Raw genomic sequence first — 17360 nt, forward strand, 5'->3', positions numbered from 1 at the left:
ACCATAATAACCCACAGAATTCCAGCTGTCAGTATTATCGCAAATTCAGTAAGATAGAGTTTACTGTCTGTTTCACTAACAGAAAAGCCCAATAAACAGGTGACTGCTAATTGTTTTATGGTTGTGACCTCCAGAATTTCGACCGAACCACGTGGTACCGTCGGAGACAATCGTAGGGTAATCTCCAGTGGTGCGGTCTCCTGCCCCGATTAAACGGCATGCTGTCCCAATTAAGCGAAGTAAACCCTGGCTATTTTCTCGATTGGTTTCTGTTTTTTAAGATTTGCCCCAAATAAACAGTTGCCCCGATTAACCGGAATCCACTGCATTTGGGGAGGTAGCTGTTGTTATTTGGTTTTTAGGAGCATTCGCAACTAAGGCCATATTGCTCTGGGATATGCAGTGGTCATTCCCTAACCTTTCCACATCCTCCGTATTTGGTGGTGACGGGCTCGAACTCCGGTCTAATCAAGAAGCGTGTGCTCGGGGGGGGGGAGGTAGCAAAAGATAAAAGATATAAGCAAACCATTAGCTCTAATTATAAGAGCATCCTTGTATTCGGGGGAGGTCCCTATGCATTGGAAGGGTGTGAATGTCTCCCTAATTAGCAAATGGGGATCAAAGCATGAAGTGAACTATTACAGACATATAAGATTGACTTCTGTTATACAGCATGGATTTGTTAAGGGGCAATGTTGTCTGATCAAATATAAAAAAAAAAAAAAAAAAAGTAAACTGCAGCCATTATCAACCCACTGTAGGATGGAAGCCTCCTCAACATTATGATGCACTAACAAAGCAACTAAATACAAAAATTAATTTTGACATCATATACTTCAATTTCAGAAAAGTGCTTGTAGCAAGTTACCCAAGGATAAAGGAATGCGTGAGTGAAAGAAAAATAGAGTGGTTACCAATGGGCACTGCTCTTCTTGGACTAACATCATTAGTGGACATTCAACTGCTTTCAGTATTTATTAATAATACTGAGCAAGGCAGATATCAGGCTTAATATCTAAGTTTGCAGATGATACTAATCTGCAAACAGATTAGTATCATCTGCAAACATTGATAGCAATCAGGTTAATGATAGCGATCAGGGTATGTTACTGCAACAGCATCTAGAAAAATTAGGCAGAAGGGCTGAGATATGGCAACTCAAGTTTAATATTGGCAAATAAAGGTAATGCATATGGATAGCAGTAATGCTAGAATAATATACTAACTGGGTGGTACCAGGTTCAAAGTAGTGGAGAATGAAAATGGCCTAGGAAGGTAATTTTGCAGTCAGACATGAGGTTCTCTGAGCAGTGTAGATGGGCTGCTAGGGCAGCCAATGGAGCTTTGTTAATGATATATAGGGATTTTGCCAGCATGGATAGGGAAGTAATTTTTCTAGTGTACAAGGCAATGGTTAGGCCACATCTCGAGTACTGCATACAGCTCTGAAAGCCTCATTTTAGAAATAAACAGAGAACCATTAGAACAGATGCAGAGAAGAGCTACAAGATGAGCAAGAGGAACAAAATGGGCCTCTTACCAAGAAAGACTTCATTTTTATAATTTGCACCTTCTGAAACTAGGCACTTATGAGAAGATCTGATTGAGGTGTTAAGGATTTGAATGGTTTGACTAAGGTAAATACTGATGGCTTCGTTCCTCTAGCTCAGCCTACACACGAGGGTTTAAATTCAATTGAGGAAGTATGATTGCAGGAGAGATGGTAGAAGTTTGCTTTCAGCCAATATATAGTATATATATTTATTTGATTGTTGGAACAAACCCCTGTGCTAGGGAAGTGGGGTAATTTGAGAAAAAAAAAAATTAAGAAAGAAATTAGACATTTTTTTTTTTGGCCAATGCTATATAACCTTGCTTCCTTGTGTCATTTGCTATACTAAAAGTATATTTATATTTTTTAATAATTGGGTTATTTATGCTTTGCATACAAATTCTATATTTATAGTTCATACATTTTTTTTTTGTTCTATGCCTCTTTATTAATATATACTAGCAATTATGAAATCAGTAACAGTAAAATAAGTTAGCATTTTAATAAATAAAGAATTATGATACCTCCATATCTTCCACATGACTGGTCAAATCATGGTTTGTCTCTTTACCTGATGTATCATGTTTATCATCTGCAGTCTGTTGATTCAAGTCACTTTTTATATTAATTGGTGTTACTGTAAAAATACCACATGTTGCTGAAGAACTAGCCACACTACATGCTGAAGAAGATATAGCAGATAGGAGTTGTTTAGGAAGGCATCCCAATACTCTGTATTTGTTCTGAAAAATATATATTTGTGTTTATGTATTATTACTCACTTAAATGAAGCAATTCATGTATGTATTAATAATTATGAAATCAGAGTATTTATTCCATATATACTTTAAATTTTTTTTGTTATCACCACTTTAATATTTTTATACACATATTGCTGCTATGGCTTGATCAGATGAGATTAGTGGTTGGTGCAGCTAGCTGCAACTGATAAAAGTTGATCACCATCTGGCAGGGAATAGTATAGTCAGTTACTTTATTTGTTAGTATTAAATTCATATAGTTCCAAACATATAGGTATATCCAGCTGAATTCCAATCTCATTCCATGATACCAGATTGTTGATAACTGAACTCTAAAAATTAAAGCCTTTTAAATTTCTTGATGTGATTAGCTTTTTATCTATATGCTAAATTCATTATAAAATTATATATTAACTGTTACCAACATACTGGGCACTACCACCCTGCAAAGTTAGACTTTGCAGTGATTTGGATTTTATTGGCGCATTAGCAACTAAGACTATAATGCGCCAAATCCAGGTCATATATAAAAAGTTAAATGTGACTAATTAGTTAGGCCACCATGTCAAGATATAACATAGATATAAAAGTTATAAAAGTAAAAATATATCAACAAAGAAATAACAATACAATTTAAATATGAGTAAAAACGTTTACTGATTTTAAATAGCTAAAAACAGCAGACACACTGTCATTGTCAGATAAAATCTGACTCAGTGTACAAGGCTCAGCCAGATGACTAAAAGCGGTAAAATAAAAATCACGTTTGTGTCTAAAATGTGGACACTCGGTTAAAATGTGACGAATACTTAATGTTGTTGTTGTTGGTGTGGAGGTTTTTCGGCACAAGGGCAACTGAGGCCAAAATGTGCCTATTCAGATATTTGGAATGGTACAGTAGTTTGCCTTATTTGTTATTAGATATATTCATAAAGTCTAATTTGTTTGAGATAAGCGAAAAGCTCATCCAGATTGGCATTGTTTCCCAATAGGTGGGTTAGTGATAAAGGTTTCACTTGTGTTAGGGAAAGGAAGGTAGTATTTCTGATATGGGAGTAATACGAACAATCTAACAGAATATGTCGAACTGTAAGTTGTGATGAACAATGCATGCATACAGGAGGGTCATCGCCCATGAGCAGGAACAAGTGGGTCAGGTGTGTGTGCCCTATGCGCAATCTTGCCAGTATTACTTCTTCATGCCTGTTTTTCCTCTAGCTCGAGCTCCATATTTGTGGTTCTTGTTTAATTTCAAATAATTTATTGTTTGTCTGTGTCTTCCAAATGTTTAACCATTGTTCCCTACAGACACGTCGGATATGTTTTAATAAATCTATATAGGGTACTTGGTAAGATGGAGGTGCGTTGCTCTTTGGGTGTTTAGCTGCTTGGTCTGCTGTTTCGTTACCTGTGATTCCAGCATGCCCTGGAATCCAACAGAAACTTACGGTATGATTCAGATTCCTCAAATGATTTAAACGAGACCGGATTTCTTTTATTATGGGATGTGGGGTTGAGAAATTGTTACTTATTGCGGAAAGCGCACTCATGGAGTCTGTATATATTAAACTATTAGTGTTGAGACAGATATTGATATTGTATATAGCTAGGTGGATTGCATAAAGTTCTGCAGTATAACTGCTACATTCAGCCGGGAGAGATCAGATACTGTAAATGTGGGAAAGACTGCTGCAGCACCTACGGCATCATCTGATTGAGCCATCTGTATATATTAAGCAGCTCTGCGCATTGCTAGCGGCATGTGCTTCGTGCAGTTGCTTGATGTAACAGCTTTCCATGGACTTTTTTCCCCATTGTTGGAAATAGGTATCACAGTGAGGTGGGTTTGAGGACCAAGACGGATCAGATATTTTGGTTTCTTTGAGTGTGTTTTCAAAATGAACATTCCAGCTATGCATCACATCTTGTAGTCTAATACCAGTTGGTCTATTTTCAGTGGGTTTATTGTTATAGAATGTTACCCTTTCAGGATTGAAAAGCAGCGGTTGATTCGGATGATCTGGAAGGCTTTTAATCCTGGCTGCATAGGTGAGGAGTAACATTTTCCTTCTGAGGTGGAGTGGTAGTTCGTATGCTTCTATATAGAGACTTTGGACTGGAGATGTTCGGAAAGCTCCAAGAGCAGTGCGAAGAGCACTGTGCTGTATTGTATTCAGTCTTGTAAGTACAGTTTTCCTAGCTGAGTCGTATACTATTGAACCATAATCTAGACGAGACCTGATGAGCGAACGATACAAATGTAGGAGAGTGCATCTATCTGCACCCCATGCCATGGCAGAGATGGCTCTGAGTATATTGAGTTTTCTCATGCAGAGAGTTCTGAGATAAGTTATGTGCATGGCAAAATTGAGTTTAGTATCTAATATTAAACCTAAAAAGTGGATATTGCTGGTAAGAGGGATTGGTTGGTTTTTTAATTTAAGTTCAGGCTCTGGATGTAATTTGAGCTTTTTACAGAAATGAACTGCAATTGTCTTTTGTTTTGACAGGCGATAACCATTTTGTACAGTCCATGTCTCTAACTTATTTATGGTAAGTTGTAACTGTCTCTCTATGCTGTTAATGTTGGTGAATGGCATGATATAGCAAGATCGTCGGCATACATATATATTTCTACGGTTTTGGGGATATTCTGTGTCATGGTATTTAGTCTAATTGCGAAGAGGGTAGGACTAAGTATGGACCCTTGAGGCACCCCTTCTTCTTGAATAAAATATTGTGAAAGTACATTCTGGTGACGAACTTGAAAGGTTCTGCACTTGAGAAAGTTCTGGATGAATTGAGGTATCTGTCCTCTCAACCCTAGGGTATACAGCTCTCGAAGAATGCCATACCTCCATGTGGTATCGAATGCCTTTTCAATATCTAGACTCACCATTACCAGATGTTCATTTTTAACATATGCATTCCGAATGCTAGTTTCGGCTCTTACCATAAGGTCCAAACAGGATCTGTTTTGTCTGAAGCCATATTGGTTGATATTTAGTAGCATTTTGCTTTCTAGTATCCATTTTAATCTCCTATGTATCATTTTTTCTAGTGTTTTACTCAAACAGCTGGTTAGGGAAATTGGTCGGTAGTTTTGTGGAAGCGATTTATCCTTTCCTGGTTTTGGAAAGGCAAGAATTACAGAATGATGCCATGAGGAAGGATAAACACATTCAAGAAATATCCGGTTGTAGAATACTAGTAATAATCTTAAAGCTGCCTTATTTAGGTGTTTAAGCATTATGTTGTTGTTGTTGTTGTTTGGGTTTAAAGTGCAATGGCTACTTAGGCCATATTGCACTTATGGAAGTGATGCATACTGTCTGTGTTTGTTGATTTAGATGCAGTTATATACGGTTATATAATCCTATTCGTTTTAGGAAGGAGAAGAATTCTTCAAGATTTGACTTTTCGCCTATGATATGGCTAAGTGACAAAGGTTCCTTTAAATTTGACAGAGAATTGAAAGACATTAAATAAAATAAATTTTCCGTTTATACTCCGGGACGACCAAACGGTCAGAGGAGTTCACAAGATAGACAGAATGCAAGAAACAGCACCGTATTCAGTAGTCACGGGCTTGAACCCCGGTCACTCAAGGCACGTGTACTTATGCACCCGCGCGCCTGACCACTAGGCTACGGCGGCCTTCAGTCGAGCATTATTATATAGGGTACAGTCCAGAAGTATGTGTTTGACTGTGAGTGGTGTATGACAATGGTTACACTGAGGAGGATCATTTCCTGACAAAAGAAACAGATGGGTTAAATGAGTATGGCCGATTCTGGTTCTGGCTAAAATTACTTCTTCTTGTCTGTTTTCTTTAAGCATTATATAGTAGATTCCGTCCGGTCCTGCTGAGCTGTTTGCTGATCTGTTCAGAGCTTCTTGGAGTTCAGCTAGGATGAATGGTTGATTATAAGGAAGGGATTGGTTGGTGTTGAAATTTAATTTATATTTTTCTGCAAAGGTTTTGATTTTCAGGAAAGGATTGTCGTACGCAGAAGCTGATGATATTTGACTGAAGGTTTCTCCAAGGAAATCACATATTTCCTTTGGGGAGGACAGTTCTCATCCATTCTTAATCAAGATTGGAGCAGAAAAGGGAATGTACTTATTATTTAATTGTTGGATTTTCTTCCATATTAGCCGACTGCTGGTGTCCTTCGTGATGGTACTGGCAAATGTTATCCACGCTTCTTTTTTGGCTTGTTTCCTGATTTGTCGTGCCCTTGCCTTCTGTTTTTTATATAAAATGAGGTTGGCTGTTGTAGGAAATCTACGAAACAGGTTCCAAGCTTTATTTCTTTCTCGTTTTGCACTGTTACAGGCCTCATTCCACCAGTGTTTTGCATGTCTTTTTTGGTTTCCAGAGGATTGAGGAATTGCCTCAGAAGCTGCTGCCAAAATTTGTGCGGTGATGTGCTCTGTGACTTTATCTATTGGTTGTGTTCTAATAAATTGATCATCAAAATAAACACAGAATGAATATTTTGTCCAGTTCGCTTTCGTGAATTTCCATTTTACTCTGTAATCTGGAGAATGGGATTGTTTTGTTTGAATTTTACATATAATTGGAAAATGATCGCTGTTGTGTGGATCATATAAGGTTGACCACTGCATACTGGGGAACAGTATAGGAGAACAGATTGACAGATCAATTGCTGAAGAGGAGCCTGTGGGTAGATGGACATAAGTGTGATGGCCAGTATTTAGCAAGGTTAACTGCTGTTGATTCAGTAATGTCTCTATCATATGTCCTCTTTTATCCATGCTTGAAGATCCCCACAACGGGTGATGCCCATTGAAATCTCCCAAAAGGCAGAAAGGTTTTGGCAATTGTGCTATAAGATCTTCTAGTTCTTTAAGCATGAAAAGTCTGTTTGGAGGGAGGTATATTGAAACAAGAGTTAGTGTTATTCCAAGCGCAATACGCACAGCAACAGCTTCTAAGTCAGTCTGTAGAGAGATATGTCGAACTGAGATTTTAGAGTTAACTAGTATTGCTACTCCTCCATGTGCGGATTTTGCAGTATTCCTGTCTTTTCTGTACATTGTGAAGTTTCTAATTGAGAGAGTTACCTGTGGTGTTAAATTTGTTTCTTGCAGACAAACGCTCACTGGATTGTACTTATTAACCAGGTCATATATATCATCAATATTGGCTCGTATGCCTCTGCAATTCCATTGAAGTATGTGCTGCATTACTTGCTTTTAGGAGTTGTGTTTAGATCCGTCTGTTTTTTTGAAGCAGTTTGTTTGTAACGATCTGATTTATTTCTGTCTTTTTTGGGGAAAACCGGTCTCTCTGTATCCATGTGTTCTTCTGCATGAAGTTCTAATATAGTTTCTTCTTGGTCAGTTTTGTTGTCAACATCCATATGTATAGGGAATTGTTTCTTGGTCTGAGCATGGTCTGTAGGTACTGTTTTTTCTGCTTTTTTTGTAGTTTCAGGCACGTTAGGAGGAACTGAAATTGGTGTATTAATTCCTTGTTCCAGTTGCTTGTGTTTGGCAGGTTGTGGCTTAGCATTAAGCACGGACCTGGCCCAATCTGCAAAAGAAATGTTTGGAGGGACTGCAATGTCAGTTTGAGTAGCAATAGAATGATTTTGTTGGATTTCTTGTGCATACGTGCGTTTTGGCATAAACTGCATGATGTGCTTTTTGGCTTCCTGATACGTTACTTTCTTTTCTGTTTTGTATTTTTGTATTTCTTTCCCCACTTTCCACATTTCACAATTTTTGGAATATGCCGGATGGTTACCTTTGCAATTGGGACAGGTGAAGGAGGTTACGGTACAATCAGCTTGAGTGTGTTCTGTTGAGCCACAGTTTGGGCAAATCATAGTGCCACGGCATGCTACCTGGGAGTGTCCATATTTCTGGCATTTGTAACATCTGATGGGATTCGGTATATATGGACGTATACGACAATTCAGATACCCTGCTTTAACCATTGTTGGTAAGTTTGGGGTACTAAAGGTCAGTATTATGTTCCTTGTTGGCTTTAATTCTCCATCTTTCCGGATTAATATTCTTTTTACATGTATTACTTTTTGATCTGTCAATTCTTGTACAATTTCATCCTCTGAGATGTTAATCAGATCCCACTCTGCTATAACTCCTTTTGATGTATTCAGAGTGGCATGAGGCGTTATTTTCACAGGAATTCCACCAAAAGTAGTCAGTTTTAATAATAATTCCGAGTGTTTTGGCTTCATTGTCTCTACCAGCAGATCTCCAGACTGTAATCGCTTTACCATCTTCGGTGGTCCTGCAGCATTTTCCAAGCATTTCTGGATTAGAAATGGGGATAATTTGCTAACAGGAGAGTCTGATACAGAATGAATAAGGAGAAAGGCTGGGTGATCTTGTTGACATAGATCTGTTTTTTGTCTTATTTTGATAAGTGTCATGATCGGGTTGGTCTTGATCAGTAGGTGATCTCAACTGATCAAGTGAGGGAAAGGTTTCTTTGTCCATTTTGTACTCCTTTTGGCCCTGAGGGTTTGCTTTCCCACTCAGGTTACCGGCCCCGCCACGGGGAGGCAGGAGTAATGCCACGAGTGGCCAAGCGGTTGTTAGGTTAGTAACTCTAATAAAATTAAAAGGAAAGTTGTCTTTTCTTTCCTGACTTAACTTACAACTTGTAAGATGAAGTCTACAGTGCTTTTTTTAAGAACTTGAGAGAAACTAAACGGGGAACTTAAAAGAAGAGTGATTCCTTTAAAGGAGAACGCTTTGAATCGCTTTATAGAGCTCAGAAAATCGCTTGGCCACGGAAAACGCTTGGCATCCGGGGCCCGAATACTTAAATAGGTGTCACAGTTATCACACATAGGAGAGTCATCTGCCCTCAGCAGAAATGCATGTGTAAGATGACTGTGTCCAATGTGGAGGCGAGCTAGAACAACTTCCTCTCTGCGATTCCTGCGCAGACTAGACTGCCAATGTCGGATTACAGGCTTTATCTGATAGAGCTTGTTTGTGACTTGCTCATGCCAAGATTGTTGCCATTGGTACAGTAATTTAGCGTGTGTTAGCTGCCTGTAGTCTGTATAGGGGACTAACAGGCAATAAGTGTTGTGGTGACCTGGCCACAGAAACTGCTAGTTCATTTCCCCCAATCCCAATGTGGCTTGGAATCCAGTAGAAACGATTTGATTTGATTTAAAAATTATTGGCGCAAGAGCTATTGCGGCTAAAATGCGCCTGTAAGATTTTATATAATGGTTTTGTTCTAATTCGTATATTGCTGCTAATAATTTTCAAGAGTGACAGAGAATGACTATAGCTTGCTTTAGAGATAATATTTAGTTTTATATTTGATTATAATAATTTATTTTCTTGAGGAATTGAAAAACATCTGCTATATTTTTTCTATCTTCCAGTATGGTGTTGAGAGTGAGGGAGTGATGTTTGTTTAGCTCTTTGAAGGAGTTTCGGCGGTAATCTGCAAAAGCTGGACAAGTAATCAGTACATGTTCTACTGTTTGTTGTGTGTGACAGATAGGGGGAATCCTCTCCTTGCAAAAGATATGAGTGACTGAAATACGTGTGTCCTATTCTTAACCTAGCAAGTATCACTTCATTGCATCTATTTTTCTGAATGCTGGATTTCCACGATTGGAGTAATCTTTTAATCGGATGCAATTTGTTAGTGGTAAGTACTTGCCATTGCTGCTGCCAGTAATGTATCCCACTGTGATCAATAACGTGTTTGTAGTCTGAGAAAGGGATATATTCTGATGCAGAAATATTATTGTTGGCTTCTTTGGCAGCTCTGTCTGCTTGCTCGTTACCATGTATTCCAACATGACTTGGGATCCAGAAAAATCCAATGTTATGACGTTGTTCAAGGAGTTTTGATATTCTGTATTGAATCTGCTGTTGTAGTGGATGTTTGTTAGAACTGATATTTTGTTGTTGTTGTTATGGAGGCTTAATGGCACATAAGCATCTATGGCTATAATGTGCCTATTCACTGATATTTTGTATTGCCATCATGGAACTACGGGAGTCAGTAAAAATTATGCTGTTTTGAAAACTTGAATGGTCGATTTCGTTTAGTGCTAACATAATGGCTTGCAGTTCTGCAGTATAAATGCTACAGTCTTTTGGGAGTTTTTGGGCCAATGTGATGTCAGAAAAGTAAACTGCCGCTCCCACATGAGAATCAGTTTTGGATCCATCTGTATATAGAAAGCAATGATCTGAAAATTGTGCCTTATAAGCAGCATGCAGCTGTTGATGGTTTATATGAGAAAGGGTTTGTTTGCCCCAAATGTGGAAGGAGAAGTCGCATAAAGGTTGTCTGATTATCCATCTTGGAGTAGGCTGCTTCGTCAGTGGAATTATGTTATCTAGGTTAAGCTCTCTACTGAGAAGAAGGGTTTTTAATCTCACATTCGCAGGTTTATTGATTCTTTGTTGTTGCTGATAATGTTGTTCCCATTCAGAAGCAAAAAGAGTTTTCTGTAGAGGGTGGTCTGGTAAGGATTTTATTTTAGCTGCACAAGAGAGTAATTGATTTTGTCTTCTGATTTACAGAGGAGGTTCTTGAGCTTCAGCGTGCAAACTCTGCACGGGTGAGGTGCAGAAAGCTCCAAGGGCTAAACGGAGTGTGCAGTGATGTACCGGGTCGAGCCATCTCAGGGCACTAGGTCTTGCCGAGTCATAGACTGGGGCACCATAGTCTAGCTTAGACTGAATGAGAAGGCGATATAAACATAGTAGCATTGTTCTGTCTGCTCCCCAGGATATAGTGGATAGGACCTTCAAGATGTTCATTTTCTTCAAACAGTGGACTCTTATCTGACTGATATGCTCTAGGAAATAGTTTTTTGTCAAAAACTAATCCTAAGAAACGGACACTATTTTTAACTGGGATGATCTATTCTTTCAGCCTGAGTTCTGGATCAGGATGGAGATTCCTTTTTCTGAAGAAATGTATACATGCAGTCTTTTGTACCGATATTCTATATCAATTTCTTTCTGTCCATTTTATGACTCTGTTAATGGCTACTTGCAATTGCCGTTCTATTGTCCTCATGTGCTGCACTTGATAAGAAATGCTGAAATCATCAGCATAAACAGTTGTAAAGATATTGTTGGGATTTGTTCTATTATTGTGCTGAAGTGGACTGCAAAAAGTGTGGCACTAAGTACAGATCCTTGAGGGACCCCTTCTTCTTGATAAAATATATTGGAAAGTGTAATGTTCATTCGAATTTGGAATGTCCGATTCTTAAGGAAATTGTATATGTAGAGGGGTAGATGTCCTCTAAGGCCAAGTTGATGTAACCTTTTAATTATACCATATCGCCACGTGGTATCATATGCCTTTTGGATATCAAAATTAACAATGACTTGGTGTTGTTTCCTGAGAAAAGCATTTCTTACTTGATTTTCCAGTTGTATAATTACATCCAAGGTACAGCAATTTTTTCTAAAGTCAAATTGTTCTCAGTTGAGAAGATCATTATTTTCTAGATACCATGTTAGTCTATTGTTGACCATTTTCTCTAAGATCTTGCCTAAGCAGCTAGTCAAAGCTATGGGACAATAGTTCTGTGGGTCTGATAGATCTTTTCCCTGTTTTGGGAGAGCAAGTATTATTGTGTGGTGCCATTTGTTTGGGAAAGAATTTCCAAGGTATATTTTGTTGTATAGATCTAACAGGGCTAATTGAGACTGTTCATCTAATTGTTGTATCATTGCATAATGGATTTCAGGACCGACTGCGCTGTGTTTCGCCTGTAGCAGAGTTTGTTTTAGTTCTGCTACTGTGAGCGGCAAGTTGTATTGTTCACATTGATTGCTAGAAAAGTTTAGTTTTATTTTTTCGGCCTCTTTCTTGTACGTTTTGAAAGCAGTGGGACATGCACAATTAGCAGATGTATTCGAAAAATTTTCACCAAGCACATTGACTATATCTAAGATATTTGTAACCAACTGTCCCTTCCAATTTAGCAATGGAGGGGTTTAATTGAGAGTTTTGTCATCCTTCTGATCTTTTTCCAGATAAGTGTAGCTGGTGTGGAAATAGTTATAGTGGATGTAAATTTCATCCAAGCAGCTTTTTTGCACTTTCCTGACTTTAGCTCTAGCTCTCTTGAATTGTATCAGATTGTCTGTTGTTGGATTTTTGTGAAAGAGGTTCCAGGCTCTATTTCTCTCTTTTTTAGCTTCCTGGCACTCTTTGTTCTACCATGGTTTTGGATATATTCTAATGTTAGAAGATGTTTTAGGTATTGTCTTTTCTGCAGCTTGAAGCATACTATCAGTAACATAGGCTACTGATGTTTGTACTGATTCTTGTTTAATAATGTTGCAGTCTAACTTGGCTAGTAACCTGAATGTTTCCCAATCTGCATCATATATTTTCCATCTGGGGTGCCTACTGGCTTGGCATGGCGTTTCTTCATGATTTTCAAAATAATGGGGTAGTGGTCACTGCTCAATGGAGTCTTGTGCACACTTCATTTAGTCATAGGGAACAGTGTTGGGGAACAGATTGATAAGTCTATTGCAGAACTGCTTTTTGATGGAAGGTGGAAATATGTGTGTGTGCCGTCATTTAAAATCATTAGGTTGTTCTTGACAACTAATTTTTCTATTTGCTTACCCTTCTGGTCTATTTTGGGATCGCCAAATAGTGGGTAATGTCCTTTTGGGTCACCTAAGATGCAGAATGGAGGTGGAAGTTGAGTGAACAGCTCTTTGAAATCCTTAAATCGGAATTCTTGATTAGGGGGTAGATATATTGAAGCTATGGTAATGTTGAAGCCTATTGCTAGACGGGCTGTTTCTAATGGTGTGTTTGGGAAGGTACATGTCTGTTAACTAATATTGCAACTCCTCCTCTCGTTCCATTCGTTATGCGATCCTTTCTATATGTGACATAATTTTTGATTATACTATTGTCCTGTGGTTTTAAATAGATTTCTTGTAGGCAGATACTTAGTGGGTGGTACTGGGTGATGAGGTCTATAACATCATTAGTGTTTGAGCAAAAACCTCGACAGTTCCATTGGATAATTGTATCTGTCATTTGGGGTTAGATGTTCCCTCGGATTGCTTCCTTGGGGCTGATTTAACTTTGTCTACCTTGGTTTTGTCTTTCTTTGAAAAATATGGTCTACCCGTATCCATTTCTTCTTCAGCAAAGATTTCGAGAACAGGTTCCTCTCCTTGGTTTCTTGCATTTGTATCCATTTGTTCTGCAATCTTTTTTCCTGTACTACCTACCTTTTCTTTGTTTGCTTTTCTTCTTACATTTTCTGAATTATCTGGTGGGAAAGATAAAGGAGTATTGATAATCTTTTCTTGTTTTTGTGATGGAGATGGTTTGTAAAACTCACGAACCCATTCTGACATGGATTCTCCTGGGGGGATTGTAACATCCGTTTGTGTGCCACAACATTTTGAATTGGGTAATTTAATTTCCGGAGCCTTTTTGATTGTGCTAATCTGCGCATAAGACGGTTTGTTTGCTGTATTTATTGTAATCACCTTTTTAGCTTCCTGATATGAAACTCCATTTTTTCCTTCTTCCAAATTTCACACTCCCTTGAATATGCAGTATGTTCCTCTTAACAATTTACACATTTATGGTTTTCAGCTGTGCAAGTAGAAGTGGCATGTTCTTGCAAACCACAGTTTGCACATGTTAATTTTCCTCTACATACTGTCTGAGTGACCAAACTTCTGACGGTTGAAACAACAGAGAGGATTCGGGATATATGGTCTTATATTGCAGTGTAGATATCCAGCTTTTACTGATCTGGGTGATTTAGGCGTGTTGAAAGTGAGCATCAGATTCCTGGTGGGGGTGATTATCCCTTCTTTTTTAATTGTAATTCTTTTAACACTGATGACTCCTTGTTCCTGAAGTTCCATTTGAATTTCCTCTTCGGCCACATTTAGAAGGTCCCATTCCGTAATGACACCTTTTGAAGTATTTAATGTATTGTGTGGGGATACTATTACTGGTATTCCTGCAAAGGTTGTCATTTGTAATAATTTTTCGGAGTGCTTAGCATTGGCCATTTCTACCAAAAGGGTCGCCTGACTTTAGTCTTTTAACTTGTTTTGGCGGGCCGACATAACTCTCAGGAGTCTTTTGTACGAGAAAGGGTGACAATTGCCCTACCGCTTTCTCAGTATTTCAATGTATAATAATATATGTTGGCGAAATTAAAACTTTAACGTCAGTTTTTAATCTCTTTGTGGAGACAGTCATTTCTATCACCTTTTCTGATTGCCTTAGAGGTGTCTCCGAAAGAATTAGATTTCTCACATCTTGGATCAGTTCTATTCATGTCCGTTGACCCAGTGGATTCCTGGGTATTGGAGTCAGTTCGCTCCATTTCGCCCTGGAAGGGAGAGCTTTTCCCTTCCAGGTTACCGACCCTGCCATGTGGAGGCAGGAGCAGTGCCACCCTGTGACCAAGCGCTAGGAGGTTAGTAATTAAAATATAACAAAAAATAAAAGGGGAAGAGAAGGTTGTTTTCCTTCTTAATATAGGAAAGTTGCTTTCTTTACTATGGATTATTTAATTGTGTGTTAATAAATGCTTTAAATAAGGAAATGATTTCTACTTCAAGAAAGAGCATTAATTCAGAGCAAAGTCACTTGATCACAGAATCGCTTGGGGCCCATCTACAAAGAGGGCACTGTTTATGGTTGAAGGAAGTTGTTCAGTTATAGAGTTAACTTTGATAGCAAAAAGCATAATGCTTAAAACATTAGTGTGGAACTCCCTCTTCTTGGCAGAATTGCCAGGAGAGGGTGGATCCTACACAAACTTGGTTTGTTTGTTAGTTTGTTATTTTGGTTTTTAGGAGCATTAACAACTAAGGCCATATTGCTCCGGGGATATGCGGTGGTCATTCCCTAACCTTTCCGCATCTACTGTATTTGGTAGTCACGGGCTCGAACCCTGGTCTAATCAAGAAGCATGTGCTACGCGCTGCTGCTCCTGTCCACCTGGCTATGGAGGCGCCACCCTAGATTCAGTACTTATTCATAAAATTATTATAACAAGAAATTGAATTAAAGTAAAGAAAGCAAAATTAGGGAAATGGACCATAATCTTCCAGACTCATCCAGTGCATATTGGCAGATTGACTGTATTTGGAAGTCAGGGGCTTGAAACCAGGCCGACTCAAAGAGCATGTGCTACTGCACTCTTTCTCCTGACAACTCAGCTACTGAGGCTCATAGCTTCAGTAACTGAATATAATGTAACAATAATAAAACAATAATTATTTCATAATTTTCTAGGCAAAATTGATTTTCATCATAAGTTACCTTTCTTCAAGACCATTAAAAAAATATCATGGTTTTATTTGAAATAAATGCAGGAATAAGTATCTTACTAAAGGTCCTATTATAGATAACTGAGGTGTAGGCGACTGGCTTGCATTCAATGGTACATTCGTCGTTGAAGTATTAGAAGCCATCTGTAATATATGTGCGGTAAGAGTTGAAACTGTTACTTATTCTTCTTATAAATGAAGGAAAATCTACAAAAGAGACAAAGTTAATTATTTGATGTTTTTTTCTTTACATACATATCATTAATATGATTTAGATTTCCTGATATGAATAATTCAGCATCATTAACCTTAAAAGGAATTTTTATTCAAGAATTAAGTATTCTAAGTCTGGACTTCTTATCAAGGTAAGCAAAAAACTTACTAAGCTTTTTTTTATTTTTAGAAATCCATTTATGTAAAATAGCAAATCTTTAAATGCAAAATGATGAATAACCACACTCAGATTATTAAATTTCAATAAGTGGCCTCCAAAATATCTGCTTTTAAAAGAGAAAGGCATAGAAATCTTTATAAGAATAAAGATTAAACTAACAGGAGTAAAATTTCCACCCAGGTCAATCTGTACGTCACCTAACACAGCATGGATTTGATTTTTTTCTGTTGCAAAAACAGCAAGGTTATAGTGCACCACGAAAAAGTTAAAATTAAAAAAAAATGTAATTGGTAACCTTTAAAAAGGTTACCATGTCAAAAGTACATATATATAAAGACATATCAATAAATAAAAAAAATTTTTTTTTGGGTAAAAATAAATTGTATATTGCATTTCATATCAGTTTATATATACTGTATATATAATGTGTGGTTTGTAGAATAAATAGATTTATTCATTCTACAGAATAAATAGATTTATTCTACAAACCATGTATTATATATATATCCTTTTGCTTCCTTTACTGCTGCACTGTGCATTTTGGAACATTAGACATACTATAAATTTTATTATTTTCCTTTTTCTACTTATTTTGCTTCTTAACTGTTTTTTTTTATATATATATATATATATATATATATATATATATATATATATATACACACATACACACATACATACACACACACACGATGGGTAAATGGATAAAAGCAGTAAAACGAGCATTTTTAAAACTGGTAAAATCGGATAAAATATGTTGAAGAGATAAAATGGTGTCGCATTGCTGGCACATAGGAGGGTCCAACAGCCCTCAGCAGGAGTGTCAAATGACAGTGTCCTATGCAGATCCGAGCAAGAACAAATTCCTCTTTATGATCCCTGCATAGACTACTGTCAAAGATGGATTACAGGCTTAATTTGATAAAGCTTCTTTGTAACCTGATGATGCCATGAATCTAACACACAGCATATCTCCTTGGTCAACCATAGCACAAACAAGCTTCTCCATATGAGTTTCAAGAGCAAGGAAACTGATATGGCTTTGGCTTCCTTGCAACCTTTACATCACCACTAATTCCACAAAAAAGGCTATTTGTAAGGAAATTTATTTTTTTTAATGGGCTGTCTGGGAGTGAATCCACAAGGGTACACAACTGAGACATTATATGATGACTGTCCATCATAGGAAATGGGTTGCTGAATTCAAAGAGGGTCAGAAAGGTACTAAAGAATGAATCCAGGTTTAAAATGCCCATGACTGCGTCAACCATAACAAAATAATGCTGCTGTTCATGACTTGATATTGAAAGACTGTTTA

General features: G+C 37.6%; 1 protein-coding gene across 2 annotated transcripts in view; it reads right to left on the reverse strand.

Moving 5' to 3' along the window:
- LOC150079010 (transcription initiation factor TFIID subunit 12-like) overlaps nucleotides 1-15849 on the reverse strand; it is a 68350-nt gene extending 52501 nt beyond the window's left edge. For both annotated transcript variants that reach the window (XM_090383816.1, XM_090383815.1), the window contains exons 1-2: nucleotides 15709-15849; nucleotides 2077-2295 (exon numbers count right to left, since the gene is read on the reverse strand). In XM_090383816.1, coding sequence (XP_090239942.1) covers nucleotides 2077-2295; nucleotides 15709-15792 — 303 coding nt within the window. In that variant the 5' untranslated portion in view covers nucleotides 15793-15849. The remainder of the gene's footprint in view (nucleotides 1-2076; nucleotides 2296-15708) is intronic.
- Between the last annotated feature and the right edge of the window lie 1511 nt (nucleotides 15850-17360).

This window comes from Mastigoproctus giganteus, chromosome 10 (genome assembly GCF_048544385.1).
Source record: "Mastigoproctus giganteus isolate SK-2022 chromosome 10, ASM4854438v1, whole genome shotgun sequence".
Classification (NCBI taxonomy): Eukaryota; Metazoa; Arthropoda; class Arachnida; order Uropygi; family Thelyphonidae; genus Mastigoproctus; species Mastigoproctus giganteus.